The sequence below is a fragment of the Salmo salar genome, chromosome ssa21 (assembly GCF_905237065.1).
Source record: "Salmo salar chromosome ssa21, Ssal_v3.1, whole genome shotgun sequence".
Lineage (NCBI taxonomy): Eukaryota > Metazoa > Chordata > Actinopteri > Salmoniformes > Salmonidae > Salmo > Salmo salar.
The window spans coordinates 24,113,551-24,139,338 of record NC_059462.1 but is presented as its reverse complement, the minus strand read 5'-3'; the positions used below and the strand labels follow the sequence as shown (position 1 = coordinate 24,139,338).

General features: G+C 41.2%; 2 protein-coding genes and 1 long non-coding RNA gene across 6 annotated transcripts in view; 2 read left to right on the top strand and 1 right to left on the bottom strand.

Annotated features, from left to right (window-relative positions):
- Positions 1–5,121, top strand: part of mgat4a (alpha-1,3-mannosyl-glycoprotein 4-beta-N-acetylglucosaminyltransferase A) — a 48,629-nt gene extending 43,508 nt beyond the window's left edge. Inside the window, 7 exon segments of the mRNA NM_001173641.1 lie at positions 84–191; positions 412–486; positions 2,143–2,261; positions 3,142–3,220; positions 3,498–3,558; positions 3,726–3,838; positions 3,979–5,121. Of these exon segments, the coding sequence (NP_001167112.1) occupies positions 84–191; positions 412–486; positions 2,143–2,261; positions 3,142–3,220; positions 3,498–3,558; positions 3,726–3,838; positions 3,979–4,005 (582 nt within the window). The 3' untranslated portion in view covers positions 4,006–5,121.
- Positions 5,122–8,482: 3,361 nt separating this feature from the next.
- Positions 8,483–15,186, top strand: LOC106582032 (uncharacterized). The gene is made up of 3 exons (XR_001323230.2): positions 8,483–8,701; positions 12,595–12,779; positions 12,903–15,186. It is a non-coding gene; the product is annotated as an uncharacterized lncRNA (long non-coding RNA).
- Positions 15,187–15,232: 46 nt separating this feature from the next.
- Positions 15,233–25,139, bottom strand: si:dkey-4e7.3 (inosine-uridine preferring nucleoside hydrolase). 4 transcript variants are annotated; one of them, XM_014164703.2, is made up of 7 exons: positions 24,893–25,139; positions 22,214–22,311; positions 19,622–19,812; positions 16,420–16,599; positions 16,237–16,348; positions 15,988–16,124; positions 15,233–15,895 (listed from the first exon to the last, which is right to left on the bottom strand). In XM_014164703.2, the coding sequence occupies exons 3-7, from the start codon at positions 19,802–19,804 to the stop codon at positions 15,548–15,550; spliced, it is 960 nt and encodes a 319-aa protein (XP_014020178.1). In that variant the 5' UTR covers positions 19,805–19,812; positions 22,214–22,311; positions 24,893–25,139; the 3' UTR covers positions 15,233–15,547. The 4 variants fall into 4 exon arrangements, with proteins under 4 accessions (XP_014020178.1, XP_014020177.1, XP_045560535.1 ...); XM_014164702.2 differs by having other exon boundaries at positions 24,832–25,107; XM_045704579.1 differs by having other exon boundaries at positions 24,847–25,039.
- Between the last annotated feature and the right edge of the window lie 649 nt (positions 25,140–25,788).

Here is a 25,788-nt window from a genome sequence, read left to right as displayed (position 1 = left end):
ACACACCCTGTTTGGTTGTTTGTGTGTGTGGTATCTTAATCAACTCTCTTGACTCTCTCTCCATCTACCCTTTCTCCCTACAGAAGCACTGTGAGCGGCAGAAGTCGAGTCTGCGTGTGCGGTTCAGGCCCTCTCTCTTTCAACATGTGGGGCTGCATTCCTCTCTGGCCGGAAAGATCCAGAAACTCACTGTGGGTCATAAACCTCTATCACACTCCCTTTAGATATCTCGCCCTGCATCAGCCTTTGATCAAATTTTCTGTACCATATTTCCTAAATACCCCCAATCACTACCCTGATATGTCCTCAACCGACCAACTCACGGCCATTATACTAGGCCATGCTGACCCCCCCCTGGTATGACCACTTCCTGTCATCTCTGCTGGTGTGTCACTTCCTCTTCCTGTTTAGGATAAGGACTTCCTGAAACCCTTGCTCCATAAAATCCACGTGAACCCGCCTGCTGAGGTGTCCACGTCTCTCAAGGTACATCACCTTTAACCTCTATGGGCTACGTGGGACGCTAGCGTCCCAACCGTGGTACACACTATCAACAGCCAGTGAAATATCAGGGCGGCAAATTCAAAACAACAAAATCTCAATGTTCATATTTCTCAAACATAGAACTATTTTACACCATTTTAAAGATACACTTCTCCTTAATCCAACCACATTGTCCGATTTTCAAAAAGGCTTTATGGCGAAAGCATAAAGTTAGATTATGTTAGGACAGAGCCTAAACAACAAAAACCACAGCCATTTTCCAAGCAGGAGAGGCGTCACAAAAACAGAAATACAGCTAAAATGAAGCACTGACCTTTGACGATCTTCATCAGATGACACTCCTAGGACTCAATGTTACACAATACATGTATGTTTTGTTCGATAAACTTAATATATATTTCCAAAAACCCCATTTTACATTGACGCGTGATGTTCAGAAAATATTTTGCCTCACACTTCCGGTGAATGAGCACAACAATACTCATCATAAACGTTGATAAAATATGAAACTGTTATTCAAAGAATTATAGATAACCATCTCCTTAATGCAAACGCTGTGACAGATTTCAAAAAAGCTTCACGGGGAAAGCACACTTTGCAATAGTCTGAGTACTGCGCTCAGAAAACCAAACCAGAAATACAGATACCCGCCATTTTGGAGTAATCTAAAAATCATAAATGGCATTATAAATATTCACGTACCTTTGATCTTCATCAGAATGCACTCTCAGGAATCCCAGGTCTACAATAAATGTTGTATTGTTCGATAAAGTCCATAATTTATGTCCAAATACCTCCTTGTTGTTTGCGCGTTCAGTAAGCTACTCCAAATGTAGGAAGCGCGACGGAAAGTCAAAAAAAGTTATATTTATGTTTGTAGAAACATGTCAAACGTTGTATAGCATCAATCTTTAGGGCCTTTTTAACATAAAACTTCAATAATATTCCAACCGGACGATTTCAATGTCTTGAAAAATGTTACCTTAAATGTTGTCTTAAAAACAGCTACCTCATCACGTGAATGCGCGCCACTGAACTCATGTCATTTTCTGAGTCACCAACTTCCCGGCCTTCTTGTTCGCTCTCTGTTCACTGCAAAAGCCTGAAACAAGGTTCTAGACTGTTGACATCTAGTGGAAGCCTTAGGAAGTGCAAAATGAACCCTAAGTCACTGTGTTAGATAGGCAATGACTTAAAGACTACAAGCATCAGATTTCCCACTTCCTGGTTGGATTTTTCTCAGGTTTTTGCCTGCCATATGAGTTCTGTTATACTCAGACATCATTCAAACAGTTTTAGAAACTTCAGAGTGTTTGTCTATCCAAATCTACTAATAATATGCAAATATTTGACTCTGGGCCCGAGTATTAGGCAGTTTACTCTGGGCACGCTTTTCATCCGAGAGTGAAAATACTGCCCCTTATACCTTAAGTTAAAACACAAATGTCTACCATGGCCTTATGAGTTGAAAAATGTCTATTGTTTTAACGCCTGTTTCATTATTGGCTTTTTATTTCAATAAGGTAGTATGCCCGGTATTGAGTGTTTGGAATGCGTTTTAAAAGTTTGATTTGTATAATTATTTGCGAAGTGTACTGAAAGGTTTTGAGTGCATTTAGCTAATGTTGTGCTGTGTAGGTGTACCAGGGCCACACGCTAGACAAGACCTACTTAGGAGAAGACTTCTTCTGGGCCATCAACCCTACTGCTGGAGACTACGTCCTCTTCAAGTTCGACAGGCCCGTCAGCATAGAGAGGTGAGGAGGGAGTTTGTGTGCACGCACGCTTTGTGTGTGTGTGTCATTTCTGAGAGGGAAAAGGGAGGGCGTGCCCCACACACTCTTCCACAAGCTTTAGCGTGCCTGTCTCTCTGGGGCTCAGTGTGCTAATGAGTGTTCTAAAATAAGAATTCCCAGGACTGCCGCGTAGGAGAGGGGAGAGATTCACGGAAAGAAAGAGCGGAATGGTTTGGAGGGTGAAAGAAAGGGCTAGGTGATGACACAGTCTTCCCTGTGGCTCAGTTGGTAGAGCATGGTGTGTGCAACGCCAGGGTTGTGGGTTCGATTCCCATGGGGGGCCAGTACAAACAAAAAAAATGCATGAAATGAAATGTATGCATTCACTACTGTAAGTCGCTCTGGATAAGAGCGTCTGCTAAATGACTAAAATGTAAATGGGATGTGGAGGAAGGGGCTGGGTGAGGGGGTGTGGAGGAAGGGGCTGGGTGAGGGGGTGTGGAAGGGATGAATGAGAAGAAAGAGGTGTTAGAAGTCAGGGAGTTTCAGAGAGACAGAAGGAGAGACAGAAGGAGAGACCAACTCATCACTGTTTCATGTGTAGTGTTTCTGTTCACAGCAGTCCGTGACCTCTCTCCAGTGTTGGTGTCTGGGCTTGATTTGCACCTGTTAGCCATGTGATGTGTGACAAGATTCATTAACAGCTTAAGTGGAGGGGTGTGTGTGTGCTCGTGTGCTATTGCTACCTCAGGCTAGTTTAGACTTGTCAGATGTGTCGTTCTAAAAGCACAGCACATTGTGTGACAGGACGGTGTTGCGTGTAAGGAAGGTGTGAGTATGCGTATTCATGAGTGTGCCATGGGACGTGAATATACATTAATAGGTGTTGTGTGATTGGCAGGTTCCTGTTCCGCAGTGGGAACCAGGAACACCCTGGGGACAGGATAGAGAACACCACCGTAGAGATACTGCCCTTCTTGGTAAGACGACAACATTCAGACAACATTCAGATGACGGTGTGCAATGATGTGTAAACAGAGGCAGGGCACTTGTCTGATTTGGTTTATTGACCGATCACTCAATGTGTATCGATTTAGTTATTGACAAGATCATGAGCATTGCCTGCTCCAATCAATATCAGTGCAGGAGGCGGGAGATGAGCACAGTGTGTAGTTTTCTGTATGTTAGCGTTAACAAGGCTCTCTACCTAGTGTATGCAGAACATTACACAAATAATCCCAAAATGTCTGCCTGAAGGAAACTGGACCAAAGACCAAAGAGAAGTACAAGCGAACTGAAGACCGCTACTACAGAATCGGTGAGTGGATAAGCACCAACCCTCCTCTCCTGTTAGCTTTCTCTACTCAGAACGCACCCTGATCCCATTACCCACTCGCATTTTTCCTGCCACAGACTGATAAACAATGTACAAACTCAATACCAGCTCTTATTCCCCTTCTCTCTCTCCCCTCCTTCCCTCCCTAGGTCAGTTTGAGAAGGGTGTGGCGGAGGGGGCTGTAGACTCCTCCTTCAACCCGGTGGTGGCGCTGCGTCTCTCTGTCATCAAAGACTCTGCTGTCTGGGCCATCCTCAGCGAGGTCAGCCAATCACACAGCGTCATCTGTCTTTATCTTTTATCAAATGTATCTATTGTTCTATGTACCCAGGGTAATGTTATCCTGTATAACGACAGGTGTATGTGTGTGACATGTCTGTGTTCCTCTGTGTGTCTCTGTAGATCCACATAAAAAAGCTACCAGGCTGACATAAGGCGGGGGGCCACAATCCAGGCCCCCGGCCCCGGGGTGCTCGCAGACGCGCCTAAAACTTACTTACCAGGGGCCCTCTGGCAACCAGCAGTGACATCCTCAGAGCACACCAGAGCCACTCCTCTCAGGGCTTCCGTCTGAGGACACTCTCATTCAATCTCTTACTCGCTTTCTCACTTGCTCTCTCTCTCACTCTGGCTCTCCTTCTCTCACTTGCTCTATCTTTTTGCATAAATGTGAATACTACTGTACAAAAAAGAGACGTTTAAAATATCAGAAGGAATTGGGTGTGTCCTGCAGAATTCCGTTCCCAGCTCTAACAGTTGAGGTAACTGTGTGTTACACAGAGGGCTTGTGACTCGGAGAGACTGACCTGAGGGGCTGATGTCACCCAAACACTGGTGCAAAGTAGGTGCTCACTGCTCCATGTGCTCTCTACCATCCCCATCTCTGGTCTGGTACGCTGGGGTATTGCACTGTCACTGGAGCCACAGTAGAGCCCCCTGCTGGTGACTGAAGAATGTCTATTAGCCTCACGGACCTGTTGCTTTTTGTTGTTTTCCACAGGGTTGTGTGTTCTTGCTAAACAGCAAGTAATAGACCAAGTAAGTTGTCAGTCATCTTATGGTGGAGGATAACTGCCTTTCTTTTAAGGGAATTACAATGACGATGGCAAACAAAATGTGGTTCCCGCGTCTTTAAAGTGACAGGTCTGCCAAACTATCTCTTGATGAAGAATGCTCTGGGTAAAAGTAACCTGTAGGCGCAGATCTAGGGTCAGCCTACCTGTCCCGGTCCCAACCCTAACCATTCTAGGGCAAAAATCTGAAACCTACATTACCTAAGAGCTGTGTCTGGGACAGTTTAATCCTATTCATTATTAAATGAATAATCTTGGTGACTGAAGGAAACCATATTTATCATTCTACTTCATTTGACAGGAAGCCAGGCTGAAAGACCTGTGTCCTTTTAGTGGTAAACCAATCACTTTGGCCTGGACTTTGCTTACCTGAAGGGATATTGCTATATTGATGATATTATTATTACTACTATGACAATGATCTATGAAGGTGAATTAATTTATTTGAAATAAATCCTTAATTTGTACAAGAGGTTAAAAGTCAGAACTTGTATTTGTTATTCTGTGAAGCGTTTATACTACAGTAGTTATGTGCCTGCACCTGCTCTTTTTGTTCTGAAAATGAATAATTGTTTTCACAGCTTGGTGTTCCATGTTTTCTTGTCTGCTGGTTGGTTCAGATAGAGGTTGGCTCCAACTGCTGGTCCAGAGTCCGTTTTTGGATGACCTTTCCTAGATAGTCAAAGTTAAAATGAGAGATGTCAGAACAGTCCTTAAAGCTAGAACCCTTAATTGAAACATTAAGTTCAACCTGCCTCTGGTAAAAAATTTTTTAAAAGGCTGAGATTGGCCTGGAGAAATGTAACCACTCTCAAATTCATAGACAGAGGACTGACCATCCAATATAGCAAAATGATAGATTTAACCAAGTTTTGATGCTATACAGTGTTTGTTTACATATACATGGTTTACTAGCATTGGAGTAAAACAAGCTTATGTTGGGTTCTGATGGGGTATGACTGTTGAACTAAGCTCATGAGGCATTTATGTTATATTATTCACGAATCAATGTGTGTGTATGTATGTATGTATGTATGTATACACACACACACACATCTCATTCATTTATAATTCCAAAAATGGATGTAGCAAGTTTAAGCCAGATACTGGCCGAGGCTGTGCTAGATCAGACCCAAGTGCCTTAAAATCCTGCTCATCCGAGAGTCTGAACCAGAACTTCCTGAATGGCTCTGTTCCAAACCCTTCACTCCCTCCCTTTCCTCTGTCCTACATAGGGGTGTTGACTCGCCCTTGGAGGTTTGAAATGCTATAGGTCCTTACAGAATACGTGATACTTGATTGACAGATGGCTACACAGGGGTAGCGGTTCCACCATAAATCACCACCAATTGTACAGTGTGCCCCATGTTTACCGTCAGCAATGGGCGATATTTTTTGGGGACATTATTATATTTTATTTTCTGTAAATTGGGAAGGAATCTCTGTAAACTGATGATCAAATGTTATTTAGAAAGTTGCACTGAATTTGTTTTAATGTTCTATACTTTTTTTGGTGTGCTCTCATTTACCATCTCCAATGATGTGATTTCACACTTCTGACATCCTCATGAGTTCTACCCCATGTGACGCATGAATCTGTCCAATCTGAGACTGCTGGTGGTTGTTGGACAGGATATGTCGACTGCTGTACTTTTTTCATGTGCCATCTTGTTGCAGAGGGCTGCATGCAGACAGCCAGGCTCCACTTGGAGTGGCGTCTTATTCACTCTGTAGATATACAGAAAAGCAACTTGCATTGTCTAAACGTCCTATATGTTCTTTGCCTTGTTTCAGGATAGGTCGAAACTGTTTTCCATGAGATGTTTATACAGTAAGAGATTTTATGAAGGATTTTCTTCTACCAGAAATCCATCCACGTTTGAGAAGATGGTGATCGGTTTATGTGCATGCGCACACACACATCCAATTCTAAATAGCCCCCTAGCCCCAACCCCTCAGCACTTAATGTTGATCTAGAAGGGTTGGACAGCTATAAGGAACAAATCCCATCTACACTATAAGAGCAAGGTGGTGCTATTGCTAATTCCTACCCAATCCTTTTTTTGTTTGTTTTTTGTCCTAGCTAGGATACAGACTAGGGGTCGATAGAGCCCCACAGTGGAGGAGTCATAAAACCTAGCGGTCAAACAGGGAAATAGTTCCAATCGTTTTTCCACCATTTAATTTTTCCCATAGGGGGTTCTAGAAACACTTAAAGGGTTGTGTTTCGTATAGGCTTACCCTGGTGTGACGTTTTGATGGCCATGTAAATTTCTCGTCCAAGGTGATTATTTCTTTTTCTCCAATATATTTAGGCTCTATTTACTTTGAAATTTGAAAATGATAATTAGCGTCAAAACAGACGTCACGCAAAACTACAAATCTCTGTAAGCTCCTGCATGTCATCTCTAGCTGATACCTTTTGCTAACAGGTGTTGTGTAAATGTAAAACTTGCACAAGACCGTTCAGAGTTGTCCATTTAAAGAAATTAATCAAATTTATTCATTACTACATTTAGCTAACATTAGTTAATCCAGAGATCCTTACCTTTGACTCGAATTGGCAGTCTCTTGCAGATCATGGCATTTGTAGTTCTTTATGTTGGCCACATTGGCAGCTAATTAGCATTTCAATTTTGGGCATAAAAATACAAGCAAATATATTGATAAGTCATCTTGTCCTAGAGATATTTACACTGTTATCAGAATAACACGTCAGGGTAAGCCTACACAAAACACAGCCCTTAGTGTTTCTAAAATTTCCTATGGGGAAAAATGATTGGAACAATTTCCATGTTTGACCGCTAGGTTTTATGGATATTATGACTCATACTGTGGTACACTATTGGGATTTGGGCAAAACTTTCGAAAGCTGGACACTTTGTACCAGGTTTGCTTCTTTGTAAATGTTTGTTATTGATGGTGTGTGTGATTTGATTGGTCAACCAACCACCTTTGCATGGAGCTGGCCCCTCCCCTGAGCCCCCTGGTCAAACCAGATCCTAGCTCACACCTGGGGCTTATGTAAAGAGTACAACATTCTAGAACCTTCGGATAGAAATGTATTATTTAGATCTGATACTCTAGAACTGCGAATCGTGCCAGATCTATACATTACTTCGCCAGAGCGTTGCAGATAAATGTATTTGCGACTTCCTGAGTAAACTCCTGCCATTCATGTGGAGGATGGCTGGGGCAGAGGGGAACGCAAACTGTGGGTGTGCCTCAGTAGTTTAAATTGGGTTCCTTTCGTCTTTGTATTTTGCCCTTCATCCACGCTTATCGAAGACTGTATATAAAAGCAATTATGGAGGATGCCTGCCTAGACCCTAGGAGTGGATGAAGGATAGACTATTGCGACAGTAAGGCTCTCCCACCCCTGTCTGTCTCCACCTACTACTCCCCATCAGTCCATGTGCCTTCATGTACATTAGTATGTCTGCCTCTGCTTTTGACATGGATGTACATTCTCATCATTTTAAATAAATCAAACTTGTTGAAACAATTCATGCCCATCTGTTGTCTGCCTTAGTTTCATTATTTCAAGTAATGTAGTTGCTGTTTTGACAGGAGAATGACTCATCACCATCAGCCACACATCCATGTGGAACCAGCCAACCAGCCAGTTTCAAATCAATGAGATGGCATCAACATGTTGGAGACTCAAAGTTGCTATATTTGAATTCTCCTTGCCATCGTGCTCCTTTCGGTGTTCTGTGAGCCTTGAGTGGCCCCTAGCAGTAGACTTGGGAAAAGTACGTTACAATATATATATATTTATTTTACAGGAACTACAAACACTCCCAGCATGCATATAGTTCACTTCCGCATTCCCAGGATACTTTGCGAATCAAAGATGGTGGCTTGCTTAACAACGACCGTGTCAAATAGTATTTTCTTATACATTTCTTGCGTAATTGATCCGATAGTTATCTTGAATGTAAGTACAACAAAATCCCTAAATGCTACGAGGACAGAGGATGGTAGGGCATGCATGCTTTGGAATCAGGGAGGACACCAACGCATGTCTCCAACACGACGACGTTGTAAAGGTAACGTTACCGTTAGGAAAGCCTAAATGTGGACCAGGCTGCTGGCTAACGTTGACAGTTTAACTTGTATACCATCCTTTTTTAAAGCGTAGGCCTACTATTAATTGTGTTGGTTGGCTAAGCCACACTTCCATTGCAAAGTGCACAGCTTTCTGCACCAGCCTGACTAATTCTAGTTATGTATGGTGTCATTTCCGAGCCAAAAGTCGAACGAGCACTAGATGGCGCGCGTGAGCAATATGAAATTTCATTGATCAAACGCTTGAGTCGAGAGAGAAGAAATGTGGTCGAGCGAGAAGAGGACGGGTTCAGGGAGCGTAGACCGGTGTGGTGCGCGCAAATTACATTTCAGAGTTTACGAGTGAGTGAGCAGAACTTCATTCCCGCACGTATTCAATGAATTAGAGAAGATATTTTTGTTAACCTGAAGAAATATTTACTACATGTCAAGATTCAGAAATTACTGCACTCTCTCAAATACGGTGGTGACTACCAACTCATCTTATGCCTTAATGAAACAACTCTGCACATATGTATCGCTCCACCTTCCTCAAACTCCAGTGTCATACTTTTTTGTTTACCTTTTTACCAATGTCTATGGATTGTACAAGGATTTTAATTTGGGACTTTGACTCCATACTAGAGGTCGACCGATTTGATTTTTCAACGGCGACACCGATTATTGGAGGCCCAAAAAAAGCCGATACCGATTAATCGGCAGATTTTTTTAAATAAAAAAATATATATATATTTGTAATAATGACAATTACAACAATACTGAATGAACACTTATTTTAACTTAATATAATACATCAATAAAATCAATTTAGCCTCAAATAAATAATGAAACATGTTCAATTTGGTTTAAATAATGCAAAAACAAAGTGTTGGAGAAGAAAGTAAAAGTGCATTATGTGCCATGTAAGAAAGCTAACGTTTAAGTGCCTTGCTCAGAACATGGGAACATATGAAAGCTGGTGGTTCCTTTTAACATGAGTCTTCAATATTCCCAGGTAAGAAGTTTTAGGTTGTAGTTATTATAGGAATTATAGGACTATTCTCTCTATACGATTTGTATTTCATATACCTTTGACTATTGGATGTTATTATAGGCACTTTAGTATTGCCAGTGTAACAGTATAGCTTCCGTCCCTCTCCTCGCTCCTACCTGGGCTTGAACCAGGAACACATTGACAACAGCCACCCTCGAAGCAGCATTACCCATGCAGAGCAAGAGGAACAACTACTCCAAGTCTCAGAGCGAGTGACGCTATTAGCGTGCACCCTGCTAACTAGCTAGCCATTTCACATTGGTTACACCAGCCTAATCTTGGGAGTTGACAGGCGTGAAGTCATAAACAGCGCAATGCATTGCGAAGAGCTGCTGGCAAAATGCACGAAAGTGCTGTTTGAATGAATGCTTACGAGCCTGCTGCTGCCTACCACCGCTCAGTCAGACTGCTTTATCAAATCATAGACTTAATTATAATATAATAAACACACAGAAATACGAGCCTTAGGTCATTAATATGGTCGAATCCGGAAACTATCATCTCGAAAACAAAACGTTTTTTTCTTTCAGTGAAATACGGAACCGTTCCGTATTTTATCTAACAGGTGGCATCCATAAGTCTAAATATTCCTGTTACATTGCACAACCTTCAATGGTATGTCATAATTACGTAAAATTCTGGCAAATTAGTTCGCAACGAGCCAGGCAATGAACGCAAGAGCAGTGACACAATTTCATGTTAGCAGGCAATATTAACTAATTATGCAGGTTTAAAAATATATACTTGTGTATAGATTTTAAAGAAAGGCATTGATGTTTATGGTTAGGTACATTGGTGCAACGACAGTGCTTTTTTTCGCAAACGCGCTTGTTAAATCATCACCCGTTTGTCGAAGTAGGCTGTGATTCGATGAGAAATTAACAGGCACCGCATAGATTATATGCAGCGCAGGACACATTAGATAAACTAGTAATATCATCAACCATGTGTAGTTAACTAGTGATTATGTTAAGATTGATCGTTTTTTATAAGATAAGTTTAATGCTAGCTAGCAACGTACCTTGGCTTCTTGCTGCCCTCGCGTAACAGGTAGTCAGCCTGCCATGCAGGCTCCTCGTGGAGTGCAATGTAAGGCAGGTGGTTAGAGCGTTGGACTAGTAACCAGAAGGTTGCAAAAACGAATCCCCGAATCCCCCCTGAACAAGGCAGTTAACACTCGTTCCTAGGCCGTCATTGAAAATAAGAATGTGTTCTTAACTTCTCTAGGGTAGGGGGCACTATTTTGACGTCCGGATGAAAAATGTGCCCGTAGTAAACTGCCTGCTACCCAGGCCCAGAATGTAGGATATACATATTATTAGTAGATTTGGATAGAAAACACTCTGAAGTTTCTGTTTGAATGATGTCTGTGAGTATAACAGAACTCATATGGCAGGCAAAACCCTGAGAGAAATCCAACCAGGAAGTTGAGGCTTGTAGTTTTTTTAATTAATTCCTTATTCAAACTACAGTGACTTAGGGGTCATTTTGCAGTTCCTAATGCTTCCACTAGATGTCAACAGTCTTTAGAACGTTGTTACAGGCTTCTGCTGTGACCTGGAAGGGAATGACAGTCATTTCAACCAGGTGTCTGGCTGAGTGCCATTAGATCATTCATGCGCATGGCCGTCGGCGGGAGGGGCATTCTTTTTCCTTTCTGAAGACAAAGGATTTGTCCGGTTGGAATATTATCGAAGATGTATGATAAAAACATCCTAAAGATTGATGCTATACATCGTTTGACATGTTTTTACAAACTGTAGTATAACTTTTTGGACTTTTCGTCTCAACAAAATGCGCGAGCATGGCGCATTTGGATAACTTGTCTGAACGCGCGAACAAAACGGAGGTATTTGGATATTAATATGGACATTATCGAAACAAAAAACAAACATTTATGGTGGAACTGGGATACCTGGGAGTGCATTCCGACGAAGATCATCAAAGATAAGTGAATATTTATAACACTATTTCGGACTTTTTTTGACTCCAACATGTCGCCTTTCTATAATGGCGGTTGTTGTTTTCTGAGCGCCGTACTCAGATTATTGCAAAGTGTGCTTTCTCCGTGAAGCTTTTTTGAAATCTGACACAGCGGTTGCATTAAGGAGATGTTTATCTATAATTCTTTCAATAACTGTTCTATATTTTATCAACGTTTATGATGAGTATTTCTGTAAATTGATGTTCTCATTCACCGGAGGTTTTGGGAGGCAAAACATTTCTGAACATTACACGCCAATGTAAAATGGGGGTTTTTGGATATAAATATGAACTTGATCGAGCAAAACATACATCTATTGTGTAACATGAAGTCCTATGAGTGCCATCTGATGAAGATCATCAAAGGTTAGTGATTCATTTTAGCTGTATTTCTGGTTGACGCCTCTCCTTGCTTGGAAAATGGCTGTGTGGTTTTTCTTGTTTACGTGCTATCCTAACAATCTAATATTATGCTTTCGCCGTAAAGCCTTTTTGAAATCGGACACTGTGGTTATATTAAGGAGAATTTTATCTTTAAAATTGTGTATAACAGTTCTATGTTTGAGAAATTTGAATTATGAGGTTTTCGTTGTTTTGAATTTGGCGCTCTGCTATTTCACTGGCTGTTGAATAGTGTGTCCCGCAGGTGGGACGGTCACGTCCCACATCTGACTTGCCTAGTTAAATAAAGGTGTAAAAAATAAAATAAAAAATACGGCAAATCGGTGGCCAAAAATACCGATTACCGATTTATGAAAACTTGAAATCGTCCCTAATTAATCGGCCATTCCGATTAATCGGTCGACCTCTACTCCATACTAAATCTAATTCCATCTCCTGTGTTGTTCTGCCCTCTAGATTAAGCTGATGCCTGACTGAAAACCTGGAGATCTTCACTGATTCTGAGAGGTGACATGGCCACAAACAGTACCTGGGACACCTTCTAGGGCTACCGCTTTCTAGAGGACAGCCAGAGGGTGGTCAAGACATCGGCCGCAACGTCATTTTTTGTGTGTCTGCTCTGCTGCACCTGGGAGTTAAAGGTCTGGCACCACACTCTCAACAGTCATGTATGCTTAAACATACTTGTATGCTCATTTATTTGTTTCTAAAGCGGCAATCAGCAGTTGAAACAATAACAAAGCGTTCTTCTTGCCCCTGTTTAGTAAAAAGCTGAGGGATGGGGCTGGAGAAATGTAACCGCTCTCAAATTCATAGACAGCGTTACGGATGCAAGGACTGATCATCGCGCCGCCTCCTAAAACCCCCATAAGAGGAGATGACCCAAAGTTCCTTGCCTAAGACCTCCTCCAATGGGTTTTGAGAAGGAAGTGAAGAGTTGAGCAGAGATTCATTGGGACAGGGCTAATGTCATTGTTTTAGGTGGAATCTTATGTCAAATGATACATTTATTCTGTTCGCACTTACTGTAAATCTTTGTTCTACTTTGTGCTCTTTCCTCAGATGGCTCTGGCTTGCTGATAATATCTGCTCTGATGAGACTCCCTATGCAATTTGACTCTATTACTGACTATTCAATAAAACTTCCAATGTCAACTATAAATCATTTTAGATTCTGTCATTGATAGATAATAGTAGTTCCTAATCAGACAATTACTATTTTTTTAAATCTGTTTTCCTCAGTGCAATGTTTGGTGAATGCATGGTGTTTTGTTCTCAGCCCTCCTTTGAATGCTGTGTCTACTGATTCAGTGAGTGAGTGAATGGTGGGGAGGGTTTGAGGGTGTGTGCGTTGATAGAGCAAGGTATAGTGTACCTATTATAATTTATTTCTCAATTCATGTGGTTGGTTACTTCCTCTAACATATAGCAGTATTCAATCATCTTATAGTTAATAAACTTATCATTATAGCATCTGTGTTATATTATATAGGATATGCACACAAATAGTTGGTCAAACCCTAACAAAGTGCAAGAGATCCGTGATGAGATTATCAGTGACATTAATTCAACACTTAATCCTTATGTATGGAACTAACTAGTTTCTGATCTCCCTCTATTTTCTACAGCTCGAAGTTTTTACTTTACACTTATTTTTCTTAAAACTGCATTGTTGGTTAAGGGCTTGTAAGTAAGCATTTCACCATAAGGTCTACAGCTGTTGTATTCGGCTTATGTGACAAATACAATTTCATTTGAGATAACAGGTCTAGATTCCGGGGCAGGAAAGGCTACTAATGGACCAACATTGGAAATCTCTGGAACAATGACAGCACTGAAATGATTAATTGTAAATAGTAGTTAAACTGACTTAAATGGGTCAGTATGGGGATTGTAATTTATTATGCTAACTTCACTTGAGAACTTGATTGAGGTTGTTCTGTAGAGAAGATAGTCAGTGGGGTAAAGTACTTAAGTAAAAATACTTTTTTGGGGGTATCTGTACTTTACTTTTGATATTTTTGGCAACTTTTACTTCACTACATTCCTAATGAAAATAATTTACTTTTTACACCATACATTTTCCCTGACACCCAAAAGTACTTGTTACATTTTGACAGGAAAATAGTGAAATTCACACACTTATCAAGAGAACATCCCTACTGCCTCTGATCTGGTGGACTCACTAAACATAAATGCTTCGTTTATAGATTGTCTTGAGTGTTGGGGTGTGCCCCTGGCTATCAGTCAATAAAAAATAACACTGTGCCGTCAGGTTTGCTTAATATAAGGAACTTAATGATCCATATTCTTACTTTTGATACTTAAGTACATTTTTAAAATTCCATTTACTTTTGTACTTAAGCATATTTAAAACCAAATACTAGACTTTTACTCAAGTAGTATTTTACTGGGTGACTCACTTTTACTTGAGTCATTTTCTATTGAGGCATCTTTACTTTTACTCAAGTATGACAACTGCGTACTTTTCCACCACTGGATATAGTGATCAAAGAATGTTTAGTAGACTTTTTTCCCTCCTGCCATGATGGGTAGAAACTAAAGTGTTGCTGTGAATAGGCCTACCACAATTCCAACTAAAGACATTTGCATGTGTGTGGGAGAACTCTATGCTGGGCTGTACTTCTGCTTCCATGTTCTGCAATGAGCAAACTTCAAGAAACTCTAAAGCAGGGATGTACGGAGAAAAAAATGTATGAAATGTATGCATTCACTACTGTAAGTCGCTCTGGATAAGAGCGTCTGCTAAATGACTAAAATGTCAAATGTGTATTCATTATGGAAAATGTTGTTTAAGAACAAAATGGAAACAGAACGAAACGGGGAGGGACCTACCTGAATTTGTCTAATGGAAACTCTCCTAAACGGTTTCTGTTGTGAAACGTTTTGAAATAGAATTGGCGTAATGATTACACCCAGGACTGTCCTCCCCCTTGACTGCTCTGAAGATAGATTTCTAAATTGTGCATGTGTTTTGTACAACTGGGTGTAATAAATGTATCAATAAAACGGATGAAGTGTTGCGAATGTGCTTGTGACATAATGGAGTGTTTAATGCACACGACTGCTGGTATGAGTTGTAATTCAATCGATTTATTTAAAAATGTTTCTCTAAATGACAAGGCATGATTCTTGACATCAGTGTGAGCTGACAATACAGTAAAAGGGAAAAGGGTTGCACAACTGAATGCATTTAACAGAAAAGTGTCTTCCACATCTAACCCAACCCCTCAGAGAGGTGTTGGGGGCTGCCTTAACGTCCACGGTCTTGGGGTGACTGGATGAGGTTGGAGTTGTCACTTTTCCCTGGTTACGGTCCCCATAGAGCGTTCCCGTAGTTGTTTGTTTACTTCTACAGTCTAGTGGTTAGCTGTAGCAGACCTAGAGATTACTTCAGAGCATCCATCATCATCTGCTCAAACCTCACCATGTTCACCTTCCTCATGACGAAGGCCTTGTGAGTCTTCTTCAGCATGCCCAGTGTGTCCAGGATCATCATGCCACGCGTGTGTGTGCCCGTCAGCTCCACGCTCACCGCCATGTGGTCGCTCTTGGTGACAAAGGTGTTGTCGATGGCTGCCGCCATGGCGTAGGAGTCACATGACACAAAGCCCATGCCGTCAACCATCTCCGCCTGGGCGCGCTCACTGTGCGACACCTCCATACTGTGGCGGAAGATACGGGCCATGAAGCGAGCCTTCTCTGACTCCTGGGCCAGCCAGTCATCACACCACGACTGTCAGGTGGAACCAGAATAGGAAAACAACATCAATCATAATGTGGAAGGTAGTGTTTCATCATCTATTGATTACATGAAATGAATGTTACCCAGGGCAGCTTGCTGTAGCAGGTGAACTCCCAGCTGGCTATGTAAGTGGGACACAGGAAGTCATTCAGTACGATGTAAGCTGCTTCCGGGTCGGCAGCAAAGTTAAACTCTGCACACACTGTGGTGTTTCCTCTGGCTGAAGACAGGTACCACATTATTAAAACCTATGGCAATCGACCCATTTATCTATTTACCATTAGTATACTAGATAAGTTGATCTTCTGAAGCAAATAAATCATAGCCCTTACACTCTATGTTGCCTCCCATGATGTAAAGGCCTTTAAGTTTGCTGGGGAAGGATGGCTCCATTCTTACAGCCAGAGCTAGGTTGGTGAGGGGAGCCGTGGCCACCAGAGATACCTGGGAGAAACACCTGCATTTACAACAGGGACACACACATATTGAGTAGCCTGCGTCTACTGCTCTCTCACCTCTCCAGGGTTTTCGTTGACTATCCTGATCAGTGCAGATACCGCTCCTTCCATCTGCAGCATGTCCAGCCCCGGAGCGTTTGGGTCTGGAGCATCCCCCAACCCGTCCTGGCCATGGAAGTTTCCCGCACTTATCACATTCCCCAGGATAGGCTTGGCAGCACCACGGAATACTGGGATCTAGAACACAGAACAGAGGTCAGAACCCTGAATGCAATAGTTTCAAATTGCAACATTTATAGTATTCCCTCTACACTTTCACTTGCTATGAATTCAAGAGCCTGTCTTGTGTAAGTGGGCATCCCAAAACACGGAGTCAAAAACTAGTCTGGGTGCCAATCTGTTTCTTAAACCAACTACTTTGTTTTTGTCATGGCAACGTTTGATGTAAACTCCAGCCTCTTCACAATGATGCTCTGTCTATGTGCTACTGCTGTAAACAGAACATTATGTCAAATCAGATCTCAGTTTCCAGAGCTCTAGAATTGGGTAGAGCTCCACAGTCATGTGTCTGAGACAGAGAACAAAAGTGTATTGTCAAAGAGAAGAGCGAGGTCAACAGACTTTCATCGCATCTCTTCCCCTCAGTGTAAGGGTATGCATACATTAGTCTATATACCGAATGTACAAAACATTAGGACCACCTTCCTACATTTGAGTTTGCCCTCAGAACAGCCTCATTTCATAGGGGCATGGACTCTACAAGCTGTCAAAAGCGTTCCACAGGGATGCTGGCCCATGTTGACTCCAATGCTTCCCACAGTTGTGTCAAGTTGGCTGGATGTCCTTAGGGTGGTGGATCTTTCTTGATACACATAAAAAAAGTGTTGAGCGTGAAAAACCCAGCAGCATTGTAGTTCTTGACACAAACCGGTGCGCCTGGCACCTACTACCATACCCCGTTCAAAGGCACTTAAATGTTTTGTTTTGCCCATTCACCCTCTGAACGACACATAGACAATTCATGTCAAAATTGTATCAAGTCTTAAAAGTAATTTTTTAACTCGTCTCCTCTCCTTCATCTACACTAGAGGTCGACCGATTATGATTTTTCAACGCCGATACCGATTATTGGAGAGCCAAAAACCCCGCTGCCGATTAATCGGCCGGTTTTTTAAATGTATTTATTTGTAATAATGACAATTACAACAATACTGAATGAACACTTATTTTAACTTAATATAATACATCAATAAAATCAATTTAGCCTCAAATAAATAATGAAACATGTTCAATTTGGTTTAAATAATGCAAAAACAAAGTGTTGGAGAATAAAGTAAAAGTGCAATATGTGCCATGTAAAAAAGCTAACGTTTAAGTTCCTTGCTCAGAACATGAGAACATATGAAAGCTGGTGGTTCCTTTTAACATGAGTCTTCAATATTCCCAGGTAAGATGTTTTAGGTTGTAGTTATTATAGGAATTATAGGACTATTTCTCTCTATACGATTTGTATTTGATATACCTTTGACTATTGGATGTTCTTATAGGCACTTTAGTATTGCCAGTGTAACAGTATAGCTTCCGTCCCTCTCCTCACTCCTAGCTAGGCTCGAACCAGGAACACATCGACAACAGCCACCCTCGAAGCAGCGTTACCCATGTAGAGCAAGGGGAAAAACTACTCCAAGTCTCAGAGCAAGTGACGTTTGAAACGCTATTAGCGCGCACCCGCTAACTAGCTAGCCATTTCACATCGGCTACACCAGCCTAATCTCAGGAGTAGATAGGCTTGAAGTCATAAACAGCGCAATGCATTGCGAAGGGCTGCTGGCAAAACGCACTAAAGTGCTATTTTGAATGAATGCTTACGAGCCTGCTGCTGCCTACCGTCGCTCAGTCAGACTGCTCTATCAAATCATAGACTTAATTATAACATAACACACAGAAACACGAGCCTTAGGTCATTAATATGGTCAAACCCGGAAACCATCATCTTGAAAACAAAACGTTATTCCTGTTACATTGCACAACCTTCAGTGTTATGTCATAATTACGTACAATTCTGGCAAATTAGTTCGCAACGAGCCAGGTGGCCCAAACTGTTGCATATACCCTGACTGCGTGCAATGAACGCAAAATGACACAATTTCACCTGGTTAATATTGCCTGCTAACCTGGATTTCTTTGAGCTAAATATGCAGGTTTAAAAATATATACTTCTGTGTATTGATTTTAAGAAAGGCATTGATGTTTATGGTTGGGTACAGTCGTGCAACGATTGTGCTTTTTTCGCAAATGCGCTTTTGTTAAATCATCCCTGTTTGGCGAAGTCGGCTGTCTTTGTTAGGAAGAAATAGTCTTCACAGTTTGCAACTAGCCAGGCGGCCCAAACTGCTGCATATACCCTGACTCTGTTTGCAAGAGAACTGACACACTTTCCCTAGTTAAAAGAAATTCATGTTAGCAGGCAATATTAACTAAATATGCAGGTTTAAAAATATATACTTGTGTATTGATTTTAAGAAAGGCATTGATGTTTATGGTTAGGTACACGTTGGCGCAACGTGTACCTAAGCGATTATATGCAACGCAGGACAGGCTAGATAAACTAGTAATATCATCAACCATGTGTAGTTAACTAGTGATTATGATTGATTGTTTTTTATAAGATAAGTTTAATGCTAGCTAGCAACTTACCTTGGCTTCTTACTGCATTCGCGTAACATCGTGGAGTGCAATGTAAAGCAGGTGGTTAGAGCGTTGGACTAGTTAACCGTAAGGTTGCAAGATTGAATCCCTGAGCTGACAAGGTAAAAATCTGTCGTTCTGCCCCTGAACAAGGCAGTTAACCCACCGTTCCTAGGCCGTCATTGAAAGTAAGAATGTGTTCTTAACTGACTTGCCTAGTTAAATAAAGGTCTAAAAAAATATATAAAAAATTGGCCATTCCTATTAATCTAATCTACACTGATTGAAGTGAATTTAACAAGTGACATCAATAAGGGATCATAGCTTTCACCTGGATTCACCTGGTCAGTCTCATGGAAAGAGCAGGTGTTCCTAATGTTTTGTACACAATGTATAAGCTTTACCATTAAATGCACTTTCTATATATTGTGATGATATAAGCACATTCCCTGTATCCCATTGGGTGCTTGTTTACTTCAACAAAGATGTCAAGACAATTTTAGCTAAATAAATGATATAAATCTAATTGAAAGGGACTTACATTGTCTACCAAAGATTAATAGCACTATACCTCCAATCTGTTGCAGGCTTGGAGCACCCGCAGTGTGTTCTTGCACACGTTCTCCACATTGGTGTTGCCATGGACACAGGTGATGCCCAGGACCTCTACATAAGGGGTGGCCAGTGCCATCATGATAGCCTGAGCATCATCCACCCCACAGTCCACATCCACCAGCAGCTTCTTACTACTCATACTGGAGCCTGAGACACAGAACACAAGGAAAGATCAAATAACCTAGCCACTATGATACATTAACATGTTAGGGCTAGGGGGCAGCATTGACACGGCCGGATAAAAAACGTACCCGATTTAATCTGGTTACTACTCCTGCCCAGTAACTAGAATATGCATATAATTATTGGCTTTGGATAGAAAACACCCTAAAGTTTCTAAAACTGTTTGAATGGTGTCTGTGAGTATAACAGAACTCATATGGCAGGCAAAAACCTGAGAAGATTCCAAACAGGAAGCGCCCTCTCTGACAAGTTGTTGTTCATCTTGGCTCTTTTTATTGAAGACTGAGGATCTTTGCCGTAACGTGACATTTCCTACGGCTCCCATAGGCTCTCAGAACCCGGGAAAAAGCTGAATGATATCGAGGCAGGCCCAGGCTGAAACACATTATCGCGTTTGGATAGTGGCTGGTCAGAGTACTCTGAGACTCACGCTCGTGCACGAGGGCACGAGATGTATTTATTTTCTCTCTCTTTGTACGTATACAGGCTTTCCCGGTCGGAATAGTATCGTTTTTTTACGAGAAAAATTGCATAAAAATTGATTTTAAACAGCGGTTGACATGCTTCGAAGTACGGTAATGGAATATTTAGAAATTCTTTGTCACGAAATGCGCCATGCTCGCCACCCTTATTTACCCTTTCGGATACTGTCTTGAACGCACGAACAAAACGCCGCTGTTTGGATATAACAATGGATTATTTGGGACCAAACCAACATTTGTTATTGAAGTAGCAGTCCTGGGAGTGCATTCTGACGAAGAACACCAAAGGTAATCAAACTTTTCTAATAGTAAATCGGAGTTTGGTGAACGCTAAACTTGCTGGGTGTCTAAATAGCTAGCCCTGTGATGCCGGGCTATCTACTGAGAATATTGCAAAATGTGCTTTCACCGAAAAGCTATTTTAAAATCGGACATATCGAGTGCATAGAGGAGTTCTGTATCTATAATTCTTAAAATGATTGTTATGCTTTTTGTGAACGTTTATCGTGAGTAATTTAGTCAATTCACCGGCAGTGTTCGGTGGGAATGCTAGTCACATGCTAGTCACATGCTAATGTAAAAAGCTGGTTTTTGATATAAATATGAACCTGATTGAACAAAACATGCATGTATTGTATAACATAATGTCCTAGGGTTGTCATCTGATGAAGATCATCAAAGGTTAGTGCTGCATTTAGCTGTGGTTTGGGTTTATGTGACATTATATGCTAGCTTGAAAAATGGGTGTCTGATTATTTCTGGCTGGGTACTCTGCTGACATAATCTAATGTTTTGCTTTCGTTGTAAAGCCTTTTTGAAATCGGACAGGGTGGTTAGATTAACGAGAGTCTTGTCTTTAAAATGGTGTAAAATAGTCATATGTTTGAAAAATTGAAGTTTTTGCATTTTTGAGGTATTTGAATAACGCGACACGGGATTACACTGGCTGTTGAGTAGGTGGGACGCTTGCGGTTAACACAGGGACAGATGAAAACGTATAACCTAACCACTATGATACATTAACACAGGGACAGATGAAAACGTATAACCTAACCACTATGATACATTAACGCAGGGACAGATCAAAACGTATAACCTAGCCACTATGATACATTAACACAGGAACAGAAATATTGGATTCATTCTTAGAATTGGTCAATGTTTCTAAACTGAAACGCCCATTAATATTCCATTTGCAGTCTGATCCAAGCTTTCAATAAGTACCCTAGTCATGTTTTTTTGTTTAAACTTAAAAGGTAACTGAGGTACTGTCATCTATACACTGATGTATTTATTCAAGTTGAACAACCTCTCACCCAACTAGATAGCATGGTCAGACCATGCACGTGATAATGGAACAACACACGTTCCTTATTACATGCAGGGTCTGACTGCTGTCCCGCTGTGTTCTGATCAGGCTGTGTTCTAGGCTCCAGTATGAGTCCATTAACCTCTGATCTTTTTGCCTGTCTCACAAGCAGGTTAGCACTGCAGAGTGGTCACTAGCTGACACAGCCACAAAGTCATACAATCTGAAAACATTTTGGTTTTTCATTAATATTTACTTTACAGCTGGCCTATCTAAAAGGAAAATCGCTCAGTTCTGCCTCCAGGACAAGACTCACGGCAATAATAGCAAACCTGCATCTCACAATCTCTCTCAGCAGTGTCTCAATATGTTCACACCTGTCCAGGTATTGTGAGATCTGATCATCTGCAGTTATTTTTGCACAATTGCAATAAAGAGTACATTGACCGTACCCATATTGTTCAGTGGCCTGGGATTTAGAATTACAGTGAAGTGGGACGACATAATCACACAGGACCCACCGACAATCATATGAAGTGTGTACATGACATCTTAGAATAGAGGTACAGCCTACCTGTAGTTGAATAGAATAGGACTGGGCTGTGTCGGTGTGGACAGGCTGCTACTCCTCTTGGCCTGGCTAACAAGTGACCGTCACATGCAACTGGGGACCTTTGAGCGGCCAGGAGGGTTGAGAAAGAGAGGGAGGAGTGAAGTCAGTGACTATAAACTAGAGGAGAACTTGCCTAATAAATCAGACTGAGATACCAATTGTTGGTATACAGTTAAACAAGCCACTGCAAAAACGTGGAAAGTTTCCTTACAGGACAGAATGTTTAATAAAATGACATTTCAACTTACTCTACCGGTTGTCTGAGCGCTTGGTCCTTCAGTGGGACGAAATTTCAGACAAAATATCCCCAGGACAAGTATTATTTAACCACTGGTAGTGTATCACCTGGCACATGGGCAAAACCATGTAAACACCTGCAAGACTTCGGTATGCATGCATCGAGAGCATGCGCTTCTGTCTTGTGCATGTGCCTTAGGTCATGAGCAAACACACCTTGATTGCTACAGACAGAGACTTGTGTTTTGAAGTCGGTTTATTAATACTTTCCTGTGGATATTTTGTCTAAAATTTTGACCCACTGAAGGATCAACTCCACGGACAATCTTCAGTTCAAATATAATTGTATTCAACATTCCTTGACAGACAAGGGATGTTTAGTTTTTTTCTATGTAAATCGAATGTGTCGCCACAATCGGGACTAGAGAAGAACAAGACTGAATGAATGATCATGTAGAAGTCTGAATGGCTTGAATTCCTGTATGATTTGCAATCTGCTACAGTATAGAGAGTTTTATTGTGTAAACACATCAATATTATTTAAAGCTGCAATAGGCAACTTTTTCGGGAACCGAACAAATTCACATGGCTATTTTCAATGCTTGGCTTTAAAAAGCAACAAATCCCTTTGAACAGAAAAACACATATGCCTAACGGGTGTTCAGTGGTCTTTAAGTTTTGGGGTCTTTTCAGTTTGGTTTTGTACACCAGCTTCAAACAGCTGAAAATACAATATTTTGATTTATTTGTCACATAAACGGAAATTAGGCAAATGTAGAATTTTAGCAACTAGGGGATAGTGGTGCGATTTCTGCATATGCACCTTGAAAGAGAGCACACGATGTAACCTTATAACAGTGGTGCTATTGAACCTGTCAAAGGCAATACAACTCCACACATAGCAGCGAGTCTGAATGCACAAATCTTTCGCAGAATGTAAACAGCCTCTGAATTTGGGGAATATTTATGGAACCATTTGGGTCTTTGAATGTAAAAAAAGATACAGATTTGCAGTGTCAAATAACACGGAACCCATATCGGCTGCGCGCGTGCGCCATCGTGCATACATTTATTTTGTCCCCCTACACCAAACGTGATCACGACACGCAGGTTACAAACTCTGAACCAATTACATTAATTTGGGGACAGGTCGAAAAGCATTAAACATGTATGGCAATTTAGCTTGCACTTGCTAGCTAATTTGTCCTATTTAGCTAGCTAGCTTGCTGTTGCTAGCTAATTTGTCCATTGATATAAACATTGAGTTGTTATTTTACCTGAATTATAATTTTATTTTTTTGTACCTTTATTTGGGAAAAAAATGTATTGGGTATCGAGTAGACTGATACCCCATTTCATGGATCCCCAATCCTTAGGTAAAGCTGTACAGTACAATATGAATGTCAATACACAAAATAGGCTGACTGGGGAAGTGATTTCACAGTCCTGCGATAAGAGCTACAACACTAACATTTGCATAAACTCTTCACAGTTGTGTTCTGAGGGTGTTACCGAGTAGACTGGTAACCCATTTCATTGTTTCACATTCCAACATTGTTTAACATTATCCAGTCTAAACATGGCATAACTCCACCAATTGTAACCTTCTGCGTCACTTTCAAATAGGTACTCTTATTTTGAAGGCAAACCGCAAATTCCACTATTGTGCCAAATCCTTATTGTGTCTAGCTTCACAACACAACCCGGTCCGGGCGAGCCTCACTAGCCAGCTGCTTATAACGTTAGCTTTGGGCAACAGGGTTAAGTTGCTGACTAGCTAATTATTTTTAATGAACTGGATTTCAATAGGTGAACAACAAGTGGCAACCTAGTTAATACTTACTCACAAGGATTCCTAAAATCATTGTTAAGGATAATGAAAATGACTGCAGTTTCTACTGGTCATTGTTTTTAGGCTGGTTGTATTGGTGCTAGCTATGTACCAAGCTAAAGCTAGCTACCCCAGAAGTTGCGGTCGAACAAATGTCTTATTACCATCGCGGTATTGTAAACATATCGTTCGTGGCCAGTGTGTGTTTGTAGTCTACTTTTTTTGCACAGTTTTGACAGTGCTACTGATAGTGGTGGCGTTTGGTTTACACGTGCAAATTCATCACACACCACATTCTAATAGAATTGTGTCGTCTCTTTTTTGACACGTAAAGACCCAAACGGCGTTCCATACGTATTAGCTACTTGAACACAACATTTGGGAGTCTGTGTAATGGTTGAACGATAAAGTCTCCCGATGTTGTGTCCCAAAGTTACGGCATAAACTATCCATAGGCCTCTCTTTAAATTAATATTCGTAATGTTTTAATCCAAAATAAATGTATATGCACCTGCTTTCCGCTAACCTCCTTCGTGTATGTCTACGGTAAAGATGAACACACTCCAATGCACCTTCAACATGTAATCTCGATAATCTTGCCGCCGTCATAGGCCTTTCTCTCGTTTCCGGGTTGGGCAATCCGTGCGCTGCATCCCAATATGGCGGCCGGAGCGGTGTTGCCAACAGATTTTCAGGGCAAATTGCTAAAGGCAGGTTGATTTGTTGCTAAATGACGTTGGGATGTCATTGCGTGATAACGTAATTCTGCGTCATTACGTAGAATACACAATAACGTTACTCAAATTGACTGGCCATCTCGGCCAAAAATATGATTTGTTCAGGTACAGACTCCCACTCTTTTCTGTACAATTTTGATTGAGACATGTTGATTGATGTTGTAAGTTCTGTTCAAGATCAAACATTCGTGACCAACTATATTCATTGGGTTTGGCTCGTCGAACCCGTACGACTGCTGGCTGTGGACGAGCTGGGCGCCTGCTGGTGACGTCACTCACAATGCACTTTTGCAGCCAGGCACGTGTGTCATTTAGAGGGAAATTTCATGCATTTTAGCGTTTGAGTCACTTTTAAAAAGTTGTTAATAGTTCCAAATACATTATTAAAAGTAGTTACATTTGTTGCTAGATGCTGTCTGAAAAGTAGCTAAATCTAGCAACAAAATTGCTAAATTGGGATCACTGGACCGGAGTATGGGCAAGTGGGTTTGTGGAAAGGATTAGTTGTGTCGAAAGGAAATTTGTGTATGTGGAAGGGAGTGGGTGTGTGAAAGAGCTCTGCTGTAGTTTAGCCGATTTTGTCTTGAGAGGATGGTCTGGGAGCTGGAACATGATTACAAATAATTTGCACACTGCAAATTACCCGAACAGATATGTCTAACTAAAACAATAATTTCAAACATTGCTTACGTTTATATATGTTCAGATGTGTCTCTCTTTCATGCGTGTGA

Bases quoted from the DNA above. Each gene is read 5' to 3' on its own strand.
- si:dkey-4e7.3 (XM_014164702.2), bottom strand. From the start codon at position 24,929: ATGACGGCGGCAAGATTATCGAGATTACATGTTGAAGGTGCATTGGAG. The intron at 16,600-19,621 runs GTATAGTGCTAT...TCTGTGTTCTAG, and splicing joins AAGCCTGCAACAGATTGGAG to ATCCCAGTATTCCGTGGTGC. The intron at 16,349-16,419 runs GTGAGAGAGCAG...TGTTTCTCCCAG, and splicing joins TCAACGAAAACCCTGGAGAG to GTATCTCTGGTGGCCACGGC.